Source organism: Erinaceus europaeus, chromosome 6 (assembly GCF_950295315.1).
Source record: "Erinaceus europaeus chromosome 6, mEriEur2.1, whole genome shotgun sequence".
NCBI classification, from domain to species: Eukaryota; Metazoa; Chordata; class Mammalia; order Eulipotyphla; family Erinaceidae; genus Erinaceus; species Erinaceus europaeus.
The window spans coordinates 51671763-51688553 of NC_080167.1; the positions used below are offsets into that span (position 1 = coordinate 51671763).

The 16791-nt window shown below is 41.9% G+C and overlaps 1 protein-coding gene across 13 annotated transcripts in view; it reads right to left on the reverse strand.

Moving 5' to 3' along the window:
• FRMD4A (FERM domain containing 4A) overlaps positions 1-16791 on the reverse strand; it is a 593356-nt gene that overhangs the window by 161851 nt on the left and 414714 nt on the right. For all 13 annotated transcript variants that reach the window (XM_060192202.1, XM_060192203.1, XM_060192201.1 and 10 more), the window contains one exon: positions 5668-5733. In XM_060192202.1, coding sequence (XP_060048185.1) covers positions 5668-5733 — 66 coding nt within the window. The remainder of the gene's footprint in view (positions 1-5667; positions 5734-16791) is intronic.

Genomic DNA, 16791 nt, shown 5'->3' on the forward strand with positions numbered 1-16791 from the left:
GTTTCCTTGTCTGACCCAGCATTGGCATTATACATTAATCTTCATATGTAGAATATTAAATAGGATTTTCTCCATAGAAAGATTAAAGAATAGTCAAATGTAACCACTGTTGTGAAGCACAACCAGGATTAAATCTGGGTAACCCTAGACAATTTAACTGTGTTCACTATTTTCTCCCTAGTTTAAATTATTTTCACATCATTTAGAGCTCTTTGTCCACCAGAAATAGAATGAGAGTCACACAGGTGAGCCTGATATGAAATTTAAAAAATGGATTAGATTAGATGAAGAAAAGGGAACAGGTGAGATTGGTTTAAATTATGTATGTTACTTAGCCTCTATTTAAGACACAGGATCATCATATAAAGTCCCTAATAAGACGCTTTGCTCTTCATTTCCTATGTCATCTCAAAATCTGCTAATTCAAATACCATAGCCCTACCCCACAGGAGAGCACCCATCCTTCCCAATGCTGCTTCTAGAAGCCTCTTTGGTCTCCTAGGACTTAGAGATGCCACCCAGGGCACAGGAATCAAGCATCTGTCTTTCACTCTCTTAGAAAAAATACTGACTAGTGAAGACTGACTTCCCTTCTTAGAATCATGAGACTCCTGTTCCCTTATTTCTGTGAAGTTGGTAGCAATAGCTGTGCTGCCAAAGGGCTCACATGGAGCTACTGGGTCAGAGGCTGAGACAGAGACCTGAAAACACTTGCAGGCCAGAACTTCACCTTAGCTGACAGGGCAGCCTCCTCAACAGAACAATAGGTCAGGAGCTTGCAGGGGGCAGAGTGGGCATGAGGTGAGGCTGGTAGAGCTACAGCTGAAGAGTAGATACTGTGCCACTGCCCATCTGAATGGAGGTACCCAGCCCAGGAGCAGGGGTCCTTGTATCTTCCTCAGGTCACTTGTCTCTCTGCACCACAGGACCTAAGGCAGAATCCAGTGACCTAATAAGTAAACCATACCTCAGCCATTCCCTGCACATCATCAGCCTTTACAGTCAGGAAATTCGTCTCTTCAGTAAGCCTTGTGTGGGAGGTCTTGGACGTGAGTCCTGATATTAGGTGGTAGCATCAGGGTATGCACTGGTTTGCATGGCTTGAGCTCCAAGGATGGTGAAGCAGTGTTGTGGTGTCTCTCCTCTCTCTAATTTATCTCCCTCTCATTTCTCACTCTTTACCCTTCTCTCAAATAAACATAAAAAAAATGAGGCAGGCTGTTTCCCTTATCTAAGAGGGAAGACGAAAAAGGAAGGACACCTAGAAGTTGTAATAGGTGTGGGTATGGCTTAGAAAGGAAATGAAGGCAGAGCCTGAGAAGTGAATAAAAATTGGGCTATCTTTGCTCAAATGGTCCATATACTTCTCTGGTGTGTGCCTTTTTATTTTCCTGATTAAAAGTTTAAAATATTGGGGGGGGGACATATGAGGAGTACTTAAGAGTTGGGGGAATCCTTTAACAATGGAATAAAAATTACTAATATGAGACTTGTAAATACAAATAAAGAAGTCATGGAACATATGCAATGGAGTTCTACTCAGCTGTGAACAAAAATACTATCATGTGTCCTTCAGACCAAGTGGATAGAACTGGCAATGAAAAAAAAAAAAGAACTAGCAATGATTGGGAGTCGGGTGGTGGTGCAGGGGGTTAAGTGCACGTGGAGCAAAGTGTAAGGACCAGCATAAGGATCCCGGTTCGAGACCCCGGCTCCCCACCTGCCGGGGAGTCGCTTCACAGGCGGTGAAGCAGGTCTGCAGGTATCTCTCTTTCTCTCCCCCTCTCTGTCTTCCCCTCCTCTCTCCATTTCTCTCTGTCCTATCCAACAACAATGACATCAATAAGCATAACACTGTTACACAACAAGGGCAACAAAATGGAAAGTAAATAAATATTAAAAAAAAGAATTATACATCTTTAAAAAAAAAGAACTGGCAATGATTATGCTTAGTGAAGGAAGTAAGGAAGTGAAGGACAACTACAGGATGATTTCACTCACACATGAAATATAGAGAATTGTAAAAAGAAAAAACATATATAATCAACACATATCTATGATCTTCGGAGAATTATGGTAGTTACTATTGTAGGAGGTGGAGGCACAGAACTTTGGTGGTGGAAATGGTGTATAATTATACCCCTATTATCTGATAATCTTGTAAATCACTATTAAGTCACTAATAAAATATATGTAATAAAAATTTTTTTAAATTAAACTAGGGAGCTCCTCAATATATCCCATATGTAAGAGGCCCCAGGGTCCATTCCCTGATATCACATTAAAACGAGAAAGAGAAGAATATAATCCTGACAGCAGAGCTTTGCAAAATATGGATAATTCTATGCTTCAGTTGAGTCTGCCTACATCTTCAAGTTTTGTTGAAATCTCTGCAGTAATATAGAGAAGTTTCCTTGTTTAATCTAGTATTTGTACCAAATGAAACCTCCTGTCAAGGAGATAGTTCTAGGGGGTGGGGTGGTAGCACAGTGGGTTAAGCCAGGTGGTGCGAAACGCAAGGAACGGCATAAGGACCCCAGTTCCAACCCCCAGATCCCTACCTGCAGGGGGGTTGCTTCACAGGCAGTGATGCAGGTCTGCAGGTGTTTATCTCTCCCCTTTTCTGTATTCTCCTCCTCTCTCCATTTCTCTCTGTCCTACCCAACAACGATGACATCATCAACAACAATAATAAAAAACAACAAGGGCAACAAAAGGGGAAATAATAATAATAAGAAGAAGATAGTTCTGGGAGTCAGGTTAAGTGCAGGTGGCACAAAGTGCAAGGACTGGAGTAAGTATCCCGGTTCAAGCCCCCAGCTCCCCATCCAGAGGGGGAGTCGCTTCACAAGCAGTGAAGCAGGTCTGCAGGTGTCTTTCTCTCCCCCTGTCTTCCCCTCCTCTCTCCATTTCTCTGTCCTATCCAAAAACAATGACTTCAATAACAACAACAATAATAACTACTACAACAATAAGAAAACAACAAGGTCAACAAAAGGGAATAAATAAATAAATAAATATTTTTTAAAAAGAAGAAGACAGTTCTATGTTTTCAAGAAAACCATGGGGAGAGGATTACTGTATATCTTAGAATTTGCAACTTCACTCACTCAACAAAGACATTCATGATCTACATGCTGGACATCTGGCCGTGTACTAGGTAGACACATCATATGTAGAAAGATGTAGTCCTTACATTTGTGTTGTAGAGGAAGGTCTCTAAGTTGCAGTGGCTCTAATGATGAAAATGTAAGGGGTTCTAAGAGGAAATCTAGGGAAAACTGAGTTAAGATCAGACCTTGGGGTTTTAAGGAGGAAGGCCAGAGAAAATGTCTCCTAAGAAACCAGCCTCACACAAGCATGGGGCAGGGAGTGGAGTGTGCAGGGAGGAAGGACCAAGACGTGAAGCATGTTCTAGAGAGAGATTAGAGAGCAGGTGCTTCTCTTTGGGGCCCTAATTCATCTTTTTCTTGATTGTGAAGGGCTTGGGATTACCTTTTCAAAACTATGTAATTTAATCTCTTTTCTGGGACTTTTGTCCATTTAAGATGCCCCAGTTTCTATTTTCCCATGTCAGGTGGCACATAGACTACAATTTCACTGCTCCATTAGGGTTCATTTCCTGTTAAAGATGGCAGCTGCTTTCTAAATCACTCAGCCCTGATATATGAAGTAAAAGCATCAAAAACACACCGAAGCCGTTACCTATGAACTCCATATGCTGATTAGTACTACTAATGGTGGTGGTGGTACTGGTAGCAGTAGTAGTGGTAGTAGTAGTAATAGCTAGAGACAGGGAGATAGATGGAGAGGGAGAAAGAAGCAGAGAAAACCCACAGCACTGAAGTTTCCTTCAATGTGGTATGGGATGGGCTTAAACCTAGTCTGACACAGACCAAAGCAGCACACTATCCAATGAGCTATTTCAGCAGTCCCAATGTGCTGAGTCTCAACAGTTAAAATTTCCAAATGCTTGGTGAGTTCACAGTCTTGCTAACTGATAGGAGCTCTTTCTTCTATTCCAGTCCTCTCTACTATTACTATCTCCCCAATCACACATGTATGCACAACACACACACACAAAACTTCACACTTTGTTCATTAGACTGTAAGCCTTGGAATCTAGTCGAAAAAGTACATGGCTGAAGATGTGGGAGAACTTGACACACAAGTAGGCTATTCAACATTTATTTGTAATAGTGGAACATTGAATAAAACCACCTTTTAAATGTATCCAAATGAGTGAATGATCAAATAATTTCAACATAACCATTTCTGTAACTTACACAGCTACTAGTAAAGGTGATAATTCATATCAACTTGAAAAATGACAGTGGAAGACAACATCAGTTCAAATGATGAAGTACATGGGGGGGCACACTCAGTACAGTGTGCCTGATACCATGTACAAGGACCTGGGTTCAAACTCCCAGTCCCCACCTGCAAAGAGGAAGTTTCACAAGTGGAGCAGTGCTGCAGGTGTCTCTTTTTCTCTCCCTTTCTATCTCCCCCTCCCCTCTCATGTTTTCTCTATTTCTATCCAAAACAAATAAAACTTATTTTAAAAAAGAAAATAAAGTACATGGAATTATACAATTATAGCCATGTAAAATGCAAATGAAAGAAAGCCACAGAAAGGGCAGTAGTGGTTGTATAAGTGTGTTTTGATTATGAGCTTTTCTCTATTTTGTTTCCTATTTTCCTATTTTGTTTCATGATATATTTAGGAGTTAAGTCTCGGTAAAAATGCTCTAAATTTTAAGTTAATAATTTGAATAGGCCCAAGTCCAAGCAGCAAACACAAGGAAATACCAGATGGGCATCTCAATTCATACAAGTTCTCCTGCAGCAGTGCTGTTTCGTAGTGAAATGAATGGAGTAAAAGATTGTTTCTTCATGATCAAGTGTGATGCTGGGCACCAACCTAAGATTAACTGCCCAATGATACATATTTGAGAAACTAAAAAAAAAAATCAAGTTTTAAAAGCTGCAGTAAAGCAACAGACTTGGGATTCTTAAGTTTTTAAACCAAGTCTGGAAATTCCATCACTTTTTAGTGTTCTGGGTAAAACAATGATCTTTTCAAAAGTAAGCTTATTATGACTTCTTTGACATGAAAGTGTTCTGGTTTGGGAATAAATTGATTTCCTGTGTATCAGTTTCCCCAGATATCCAGTAGTGATGTCATGTTGACCTCAGAGCTGGGGTGAGGAGACCACACAGTCCTTAGAAGGGAAATAAAGCCAAGATGGAAGTTTTCATGGAAATTAACCAACACTTTCCTAGTCTTCTCAGTAAGAAGACCACTAAATCTACTTTAGCTGTAGCAGAGCTATTTAGGCTTTATTATAGTTAACTCCTTCCAAGCAAAAAGAATAGCTACTGGTAGTTGTGGAATTTCCTTTGCTAGAGATTTGCAACAATAGGTTAGATATACATCTTCCCTTGAATGCCTTGGGTGTGGTATTCAAAGAAAGGAACGAACAAAAATAGCACAGCAAACACTGAGAAATGGTGTGTGGAGGTTCTCCTCAAGGTCATCTTAATAGATATATATTTCAAAATAGTTTAGATGCTTCCCCAACCCTAGATCAAATCAAAGGTTAAACCCCAACAATCTTAGAAAAAAATAAACAAAACTCAGAAAACAGACAGCAGGTCACTTACCTGTACTAGGAGTTCCAGCTTCCGGTCATCAAGAAGATGTACTTGACATCGACGGCCCTCCGTCATCTAAGAAAGAGAAATAATGGTCACTGAAAGTCTAGCAGCCCTGGAAAATTGTGAGAAGGTCCTCTGTGCTGGGCCCTGGCACATGCCCCTGACCACAAACCTCCCTGAGTATCTTTATTCTACAGTCTATGAAAAGACAGCGTTGGTTCACTCATTCAAAGGACTAAAAGTTCAAAAGTGTAGGAGATAAAGGATAGTAAATGATTAGGAAATGATGAGTTTTATCATTTACATACATTTCACTCTCAGTTTATATAATTCAGGTTGAATAATGGCTATGTTTATAGTTTGTATGTCAACTTCCTGAAAATGTAACATCTGGCTCTTAGAAAGAATTATCAACCCACTCCAACATGGCCCTCTGAACCAGAAATCCTTCAGGTTCCTTCCAGCCCTTGATTTTTTTTTTTTTTAAAGATGTGCTTGTTGTGGCTGGCAAAACAACTCAACTGGTAGAACACTGACTTTTCGTGTCTGAAATTTGCAAGCTTGCATATGCAAAAATGGTGCTTTGACTTTTTTCTCTCTGTGTGTGATGTGAAACTGGTCCTCATGTGTAAAAAATAAAATAAATCTTATAAACTTATAAATATATATTTATTAAGGATCAAGAGAACTAGAGCATCACCCCAGTATGTGTGGTGCTAGGAACTGAACCCAGGATTTCACAATTGAAAGTCCTATGCTTGACCTCCAGGACCATTGTCAGTCTTTGGAATTTTATATGACTCTACAACCCCCATTCCTGAAGTCACTCCTTTCCTCACCTACTAGTCACTTCATCCAGATAAAGACACACATGGGCAGATTCTGCTCTCCTCTTTTGCACCACACCAGGGTTCTTTCCCACAAAAGCTTTGCTTTTGTGGGAAAGATGAGAGAGAAAACTCTTTCTCTTCCAGTTAAACAAAACTATTCTGTGACCCTCAGCACATCTACTGTGGTCATGTAATTATCTTATTTTTTCCTGCAAAGTAGTCATCCTATCATGCCTACAAGTCAAATTTCCCTCATTATAGGAGCTAAATCCAAAGGCATATCCAGCAAAAATGGGGCTGAGCACAGAAGTCTCTAGAACTTGCATTCGAAGAATCATTTAGCATCTCTAGCCTAGAAAAATCTTCAAGTCCTTGGAAAAAGTTTCAGGCCCTCATTATCACTCTGAAATCCAACAAAAATTGAGGGAGAACATCCATTTTGGGTTTGCCACTTCATACATAAAAGCTGAAACAGGCAGCTGTGTGGACTGGGAAGGGATTGTGTCAAGTCCTTATTCACTCTTTGAACTCTTAACTTGACACATTAATTCTCTTAGTGGGAAAACATGCACAGGTCCTGTTGGAATCCATTAACCTTGCAAATGGTAAGCATCCTAGCTGACTGACTTAATTTTAATAATCCATCAGCTTCAATTCAATCACCCCCCCCCCAAGGTTCAAGGAAAACCACTATGATTTTAAATGTGGTTAATACATGTACTGTCATACTGAAATGTACAAATTATCCTTTCAACAATGAAAAAAAAGCACACCAAAAATGTTTAGCTCAAGTCTCAAGAGGGCAGTTGATGGTAATTGCACAGGTACTTTAAATAGAATTTTAGATCTATAGCTTTTTTTTTTTGCCACCGGGATTATCAATGGGGCTCAGTGCCAGCACTATGAATCCACTGCTCCTAGTGGCCTTTTTTTTTTTTTTCTATTTTATTTGATAGGACAGAGAGAAATTGAGAGGAGTGGGGAAGGTAAAGAGGGAGAGAAAAAGATACCTACAGACCTGCTTCACTGCTCATAAATGGACCCAGATCCTTGAGCATGGTAGTGTGTGCACTCAACCTGGAGTACCACTATCAGTCCCCCAAGATCCACAGTTCTTATTATCAGGAAAAATTGAAGGTTAATAGGGTCAGTGTTTTAGGAAAGTGTTACATTGATTTCTTATTTCTTCTCATTATTTTGTGGTGCTGCAATCTAGTGCATGTACCATTTCACAACTCCTAGCTTGACTTTTACAAGTAGATAGAAAAGCAGTGTATGTGTGAGGGATCTAGCACCAAAAACTTCTCCAGCGTTGTGGCATCCAATGTGGTGTAAGGTTTTGAACCAGTGCTGTGTCCAACAAGCCAGACACGTGAACAGTGAGCTCTCTCTCCAGCCCCTACACCACACTACTTTGAAATTCCTTTTAAAATATTTATTACAAGTTTGAGAAAATTCTTGAAAGGCTGGGAACAAGAGTTAATTCTTAGGAAAAGATACTGTTTGTTGCATCTTTAAAACTTTTAAAAAGATTTTATTCATTAATCAATGAGAGAGAAGAGAGATAAGGGGGAAGAGAAGGGGGAGAGGGAGAGGGAGAAAATTAGGGCATGACTCTGGCATATACAATGCTGGAGATTAAACATGTTTGAGAATAGTGTTTTATCTACTGCAGCACCTCCTGGACTGCTAAAATAAACTTTCTGAACTTCACTGTATTGTGAAAGATTAAGGATCTAAGCATGTTCTTTGTTTCCTTATTCACAATCTAATAATTTTGTAAAAAAAAAAAAAGGCCAAATAGCTAAATGATATTACTGAATCAAGTGGCATTTTAATCCCAGCAATGAAGAAGAGGTGGCATATAATTTTCTCAAAACATCTCAAAGCATGTGAAGTGTGAAATGACCTTGAGTTCATATCCCACACGTAAAAGGTCACCCAAAGGTTCATCTGAATAAGAAAAATTTCATTTCATCTCAACTTCTCTGCTCAGCCACTTAAGGAAGTATACAGTGCAACTACAATGTTAAGCTCTCCCAAGTTCATCCTTCTCTTCAAAAAGGTCTCAATGCTAAGTCCTGAGCAGAATGACCCCATAGACTGTATAAGCCATCTCCTCTTCTAAAGGCAGTGCTCCTGCCAATAGCCCAGAGATGTGAGTTTAAACAGAAACTCAGCTTTAAGTCCTATCATTTTTGAAAGTGCACTTTCTTTAGATAGCACTGCTATGTTTTTTTTTTTTTTTTTAAATGAAGACCTGCTTTCTGTCTCCTGCTGAAACCAGCTCGGAGTTCCCTCTTCTTCCTGTTCTTTCAAAAGGGTTTACTATACTGGGTGTGTGGGGGGCATGTGGACATCTGGAGCTTTGTCTGGCTTGCCAGGCATGCCGAGATTTCCTTTTGAATACCAACAATTGCAAGACCATCCTGCTTCCCTTGTTTTCATTTTCAGCTGCTTAGGCACAATTGAAGGGCTGGCATCACCCTCAAAGGAAATCCTTTTGGAGAACAAGGCTTCTCGTGGATGTCAGCTGGCTACTACTCCAGTCATAAATTGTCTTGCTAGAACACAATTCTGTACCAACCGAAGGTTTGCCAAGTGCCCAGTGACTCCAAAGGACACACAGAAAAGTGTTGTTCTGCAAAGGAGGTGTCCACCCCTCTCATCCAACTTTGCTGTTAGATACAAATGGAACCAGGAAGACAATGTGTAAACATGGAAACACACTCATGGCATGAGCTTAAGCGAGCAGAGAAGAATATGAAACAATATATGTGCTATAAAAGCATCCAATAAAACCAGCATGCATATGCATAGGCGAGAATCAAAAGGCACACATGAAACAGCTGATGCGCTAGGGCAGCAGGCTTCTGGGCGGGTCCCTCCTAGTCACCCTACTCCGCTGTTACTTAGCATATCATTCCTTCTCCTTTTCAGTTAATAATGTGAAGAAGGAATCTTCTGTAGAAAAAAATGAGTGACACCATTTGAGGTCAGCCACAGGAAGTAGAGCCTGAGAAACTGGCTGTTATGACCCCTTTCCCTCAGTAAAATCATTTTAGATTGCCTGTTTTTAAACTGCAAAATCAGATCCACTGATTTATAAATGAGAATCACAGCTGTCACCTGAGCCAGGATTCTGATGTGATCTGTGACAGAAAGCACTGTGAATGGTATGGCTGTAGACAATTAAAAAATGTATTCATTCATTCATTCATTCATTCATTCATTCATTCATTCATGATAAAGTGAATCAGAGCACCACTCCTGGATATTAAGTGCTGTTCTGGGACCCTATACATGCAAGTCTTGAGTGCTACTTCTGATCCACCTTCCCAGCCAAGTTCAGAATTGTGAAGACCAAAAGCACATCCCTGTCTCCCTACAGGAAGACACTGGAACGACAGAGGCAATTCAGGGAGCAAAAAAAAGGGGCATAGTTACAAGATCTATCCTCAAAGCATCTGCCTACAATAACCCCAGAGATTCCCAATAGTGAGGGAGATCATTTTTCAAATGTGGCATGAATCCCCTCTTCAGGGCACTAGCAAAAAGTAGCAATAACATTCTAGCAATGACTCTCCCCCCCCAGGGTGTTCTGTATAGAGAGGTGCAGGGAACTGAGTTTGTGAATGAACACACCTGCTCTAGCTTGGGTTTATGGTATAAACAGTCAAAGAATGGCAACCTGAAACTATCCTGTTGCCCATACTACCCAAAGGTACTGTGGAGCTACTGGTTATCATGAAGACTATGAAGTTCAAGGTTGGCCAACCCTTTCCTTTAAGGCAGTAAACACACTGCGCTGGGGAAAATCCCAAACCTATTTTATGAAAACAACTTCTCTCTAAATTCAGGACAAAATAGGCCTCATTTCAACCATCTTGTTATGACCACCATTTGCTATCCCATTTTTCTTCCTACCTTTCATTTGATCATTTCTTAGGTGTCTTCTTCTGCTTGTCTTTGCAAACTAATCTATACATGAGAGTATATATATATATATATATATATATATGCAAGCATTCTGCAGAAATAACTCAAGTTCCACTGTTTATGTTCTTTTAATAGAAATCTGACATAGTTGTGCAAATAACTATAAGGGGAATGGATCCTAAACTTACTTAAAAAAATACATATGGTTATAAAAAATGTGGCCAGTTACATAGCTCACTTGGGTAGTGTGCTTCTTTGGCATAAGCATGACCCTGATTCAAGCCCAACCCCCACTGCACTGAAGTTTTGGTGCTGTGGGCTCTTTCACTCTTCTTCTCTGTCCCTATTTAAAAATATATTTTTAAAAAAGTTACATGAAAAAAGTAGCCTATTAAATTCATTGCATTTTCTCCATTTTCAGAGACTAATTTGTTCTGATTCTGGTATCACTAACACCCTGGAGGACATTAAAAAAAAAAGAAGAGGGACTGAAGAGGTAAGCTGTTAATGTTAACAAAATTAATGTTAAAAGAACTACCAAAGACAAACAAAAACCCACAACCCAATAACTATATGCCTACTTGCCTACTGCCTCTGCTTAGCTAGCTGCCAACTTGATTGACATACATTTTTGAGACAATAAACTTATACAAGACAATGAAAAAATATTCAAAACACACTAGAAGTATGTAGAAAATGAAGAATACTTCCAAAACATGCTTTATTGGTGGGAAATTATCAATCCCCCCAAAAAAAATTCAGAAATCCTATTCTTTAAAACATTATCATCACACTAGGGATATAGTTCACTGCCTTCACATGCATGTGGTCCTGGGTTCAGTTGCCAGAACAAAATCCATTACTTGTCAAACGTAGACTTCAGGCCTCAAAAGCATCCAAGTGAGGCCCAGACACAAGGCTTCCGGTCTGGCCTCCCTAATAGGGACTCCCCCAGTCCCGGCCCCAGAAGGCTGGCGGGAAGTATCATGGCAGCACCTCACAACCTGCCCTCTGACCCCAGACATTCTGTGGCTCAGAAGGAAATTCCAGAGACATGAGAACAACTTCCCAGTACAACTCATTTCTGGAGGGTCTGCCCTGTGGGTCACCCTGACTGCCTAAGCCCTCTGTCAAATTCAGAGTGCCCTCCAGAGAAAGGAGTGCCCCAGGACCCATGGGACAAAACCCCAGTCATTACATAGTGGTCCCATGCAAGAGGAGGTGAAGGGTGAGACACCTTCACAGTAGCCTCAAGAAACCCACCCCACAGTAAAGTTACAGACAAAAAGGCCTGTAGGCAATTGACACTTACAAATACCCATTCGGTCACTTCCCATGTGATTTGTCTCATGGAGATGACAGATATAATAGGAGTCATTATAATACAATAAGACACAGTCCTGCATATTACATTATGATAACAAGGAATGAGGGCACCAAGTTAGAATGTTCACTTCTAATAAAAAAATTCTCAGGCTTAATTTTTTGTTTTAAAGATTTGTTTCATGAGAGAGAGGGAGAGGAAGAGAGTGAAGTCAGAGCACTAGTCTGGTACATGTGGTGCCAGGGATCAAACCTGAAGTCTCAGGTGTGTAAGTCCTATACTCTACCAGCTAACTAACTTCCCTGGGGGGGCCCCTCTGTTTTCTGTCTTTAAGTGACAACATAATTGAATAAGAACAGGGATTCCAAAAAAAACTCACTTGGAGAGCACATCTGCTTTGCTGTGCATATGACCCCCAGTTAGAACCTAGCTCCTGACTGGGGGAAACTTCAAGGTGGTGGTATCTTTCCTTCTGTCTATTTTTGCATCTGAAAATGTCAGTCCAGAGCAAATAAGCCTCAAACAAGACAAAGAAAGAAAAAGTACACAATGGGGACAAGAGGAAAAGAGATGAGGGGGCTGGACCTTGGTAGCCAGACTGAGAGACATTAGGATGACATTTGCCCCTGCTTTTCTCCACAACCCTTGGCAACTCTTCCTCTGCTTTTACCTGGAATCCCTACAACTTAATAGCAGGACACACACAGGTGTGTCCTCCAGCCTTGAGGCTCTTGACTGTTAAATCCAGTAGTAGCTTGTCAAACCCAGGTAAAAGTTATTGAGTGGCTCTATTAGAGCAGTTCAAACGGCAGTATGGTGTAACATAAAAATGCAGCAAGCTTCACATTCCTCCAAGCACAGCCCTGTGCCACTGTGCAGTTGAGGGTGTTTCTGAGAGTGTGTTTCTCAAACTTTCAGTTGCCCAGACTCTCAGCTTCTAGGAAAGGACATGTGCTTTCCTCTGACAATGCTGGCAGGGTTGTTGTGATAGTGTGGGTGCACTATCACCACTCTGGACAGCCTGGGGCTGCTGTGGGTGTGGGTCTGAACCACCTTGGAGGTCACTTTTGCATGCAGTGGACCCTTGGGTGCCACTGGACTTGTGGGTGGTACATGGGAGAAAACATGACTCATCGATACAACTGAAGCCCTGTCCTTAAAGGACAGGCTGATGTGGTGGTGGTGGGGGTGTGTGTGACTTCAGTTGTTCTCAGAAGTTCCTTTGCAAAGAACAGCAACTGTGCTAAAACTAAATCTGGCGACAAGAAGACAGCATCGGGGGCTCGCACCCTGCTGGCCTTGCTCGGTTTCACAGTTCTTCAGGACAACCTGAAAGCTCAGAACCTGAGGAATGAATGCAGCCAGGGTGAGAGTGGGGATGGCCAGGAAACTCCAGTGAGCATTCGATGAGGCCCCAGAGAAGAGGAACTCTGACACCGAGCTGAGCTTTGGGATGAAGGAAGTGGGATTCCTTCACTGCCCACTCAGACATGATGCTTGGAGGGCAAAGAGATGCATCTGGAAGGTTAAGTTCAGGTTGGTGCATTTCATGCAGGGCTGGAGTGAAACTGTCGGTCTCTTACAGTCTGAGATCCAATCCTCTAAAAATCAGGAGCAATCAGACACCTAAGACCCAAATGCCTAGGCCTTGAAGTGCAGTTATGTGCTCTGACACCCACTGGGTGAGATGGAGCAGGAACTTCATGTCAGTGCTGCTCTGGTCTAGCCTCCTAGACAGCAGAAGCTCTCTGCATTCCAGCTTAACAGCAGACACCACCCTCCTCCCACAAACAGAAAAATCACTTCTCACTTACTGTCATTTAAGGGCTCTCATAAAGTGTGATTTTCAGTCAAATGAAAATGAAACCAATATGAATGAATGAAACCAATATGACCAGAGGCTAATGGACAAAGAGGAGAGCTGAGCTGATAATTTATCACAGGCCACCATTCAAAGATATCACCAAATTTCTAAATAAAGACTCTAAAAATAGAGGTGAGGAGATAGCTTGCCCAGTACAGCACACACTGCCATGCTCAAGAGTCTGGATTCAAGATCCCAGTTGCTACATGAGAAGACCTTGGGACAGCATCAGAGGAAGCTTCACAAACAGTAGAGCAGTGCTGTGGTGTTTCTTCTTCTCCCTCTGTCTTTCTCTCCCTATCTCTCACCCTTTTTCTGAAAAAGTGAAGAAAAAAAATGCACTGGGAGTTGTAGAATCATGCAGGTGTGATGCCTCAGCAAAGCCCTGGTATCTAAATTAATCAATTAATAGAGAAAAATAAAGATATGGGGGCTGGGCAGAATCAAACTGGGGTAAATGCACATAGTATAAAGTGCAAGGATCCACTCAAGGATCCTGGTTCGAGCCCCTGGCTCCCCACCTGGTGTGGGAGGGGTCGCTTTGCAAGTGGTGAAGCAGGTCTGCAGGTGTCTATCTTTCTCTCCCCCCCTCTCTCTTCCCCTCTCCTCTCAATTCCTATACAGTACAAAACAAAAACAAAAAAAATGGACACTAGGAGCACTGAATTTGTAGTGCCGACACTGAGCCCCAGCATTAACCCTGGAGGCAAAAAAGAGAGAGAGAAATATAAAGAATCAAACATGAAGCTGCCATTTACATTCATTCACTCACTCATTTTCCAATCCACTTATTCCAGTTCAGCATCTCAGGTGGCCAGAGTTTAGTTTCTCCTGGCAGCTCAGGACACAAGATAAGACCCTACCCAGGTGAAGACATCCTTTCATCATAGATGCATCACACCTGCACTCACTCCGACTGGGACATGCCAGCTCCACAGACCACGGCTCTGGTTGGGAATTGATTTCCCCCACAGCAACATTATAACAAGTGAAGCTACTGCTAAGTTGACCTAAGAGAGGGGAGAACTTTGTTTTGGTAGCAGACCTAAGGTGGAAGTTTCTGTGCACACCTGCAGACCAGAATCCCTAAAATACATTCCTCCTGGTGACACCTCTATTAATTTCTGATGCTTCCCATTACAGTGTTTCCTGTTATTTGATAAAATATTTACAACTTCAGCCACCAGGTTCCAGATGCTACCATGATGCCAACCTGACTTCCCAGGGCAAACAACTCCACTAATGTGTCCTGGAGCCTCACCTCCCCAGATCCCTGCACCACTAGAAAAACAGAAAGACAAGCTGGAGGTATGGATCAACCTGTCAATGCCCATGTTCAGTGGGGAAGCAATTACAGAAGCCAGGCCTTCAACCTTCTGCACCTCATAATGCCCCTCGGTCCATGCTCCCAGAGGGCTAAAGAATAGAAAAGTTATCCGGAAAGGGGATGGGATATGGAGTTACGGCGGTGAGAATTATGTGGAATTGTACCCCTCTTATCCTATGGTCTTGTCAGTGTTTCCACTGCATAAACAAAAATTTTTTAAAAATTACAACATTCATGACCTGGTTCAGAAGACTTAAAAATCACAGTGCAGACTGGTAGGCACTCACACAGTTTTCTGTCCCCTGCCTCCCACCAGCAAAGGTCTTTGTTTTAAAGTGCACTAAATATCTTGTGTTTAACATGTCACACTGTGTGGAATGGTTACATGTTTTCTGATCTAGTGAAGTGTGCATGCATTTGAAACCAAGAACAGTGACATTTTCTTGGTAATAGGAATTTATCTGTTTTGCTCTAGTGTCTGGGTTCAATACATTATTTTAAAATTGGATTAGTTTTGCTTATGTTGTGATCAGTGAAGTGGGACACAGCACTGTCTATAACTATAGGTGTCATTACAGAATAGGTTACCCCATTCTCATCATAAATATCTGTTGACATTAAGATGTGCAATTGAAATGGAATGGCAGTACATTTCATACTAAGCTCTCAAATATAGTCCTGTGAATTCATGACTATGTATTCAAGTAACACACTATTATATACCACTTCTAGGGCAATTATAGAATAGGTATTACATGACTTCATTTACATGTGATGAGATAAATCTTAATTTGTCTGTTCTGTAGAAACACACCCCAAGCCCAGATCAGGACTGCTCTAAGTCTTTGTAGTTTTGTAATATCCCAGAGACCACATGCAGAGCAGAACTCACATCATTCTGTCCACCATAGAAGCTGGGGTTCTTCCCACACAGAGAAGAGAGCTGGGTTTCTCTCTCTATTCCTATGGTCACACTCTCCACCACTGCCTGAAAAGAGCATCTGTCAATCACTGAATTCGATGATCCTCATCTTTATGACCCTGGTAGAAAATGTGGGTACTCACTGCCTCTCCGCCTCCCCATATCTGGATAGCCAACAGTTCTGCAGGGTGGTCCCAGCTGCAGGAGGCAGAGGTCATTCCCCATCCCTCCTCACCTCAAAGCTCAGGAACCTGCCTTTCTTACAGGAGTTTTGACAGTTACCTCTGATCGCTGCACAGGGCAGTCAATCCACGCTGGAGGCTGCTGCTTGCTTGTTTACAGAAGCAGCTCTGGAAAGGATTCTGCAGCAGGAGCTTGCTGGCAGGGATAGGAGCCTCCCTCCTGCCATTCATCTTGCAGGTTTCCCCACTGGCCAGCTGCCCAGAACCAACCGGAGGCTTCTCCCTCTGGACTCCCAGCTCCCGACCTCCCCAAGTCCTGCTGTAGCAGCTCCAGGAATAGTACAGGTTGCCAGATTTGCTCCTTTTGCACCCCAATGCCATTCAAAACCAGGGTGACACATCAGATTGGGGAAGAATAGCAGAAGGGAGCAGCAGGAAGGTAGGGGATAGGTGGAGAGAGCTTCAAAACCGGGAAAGAGAGGTGTTTCTCTCCTCTATATTTCATCACCTGGGAGCCAGCAACATCTCTCTCCTGGGGGAAATGCTGTCACTGGAAATAATGCAGCACCTTGCAATTCAGTAGCTGTGGCAAACTGGGGGGTGGGGGCTCTGAAAATACCCAAGGTGCACTGCATTAGAGAGCAGTTATAGAAATAGAGATGTTGCATCTCCCAGTCAAATAAAAAATTCTAACTGGACACAGAGCAATTTCTCCAAGCTTTTTGTGTTACATTTCTCAAAG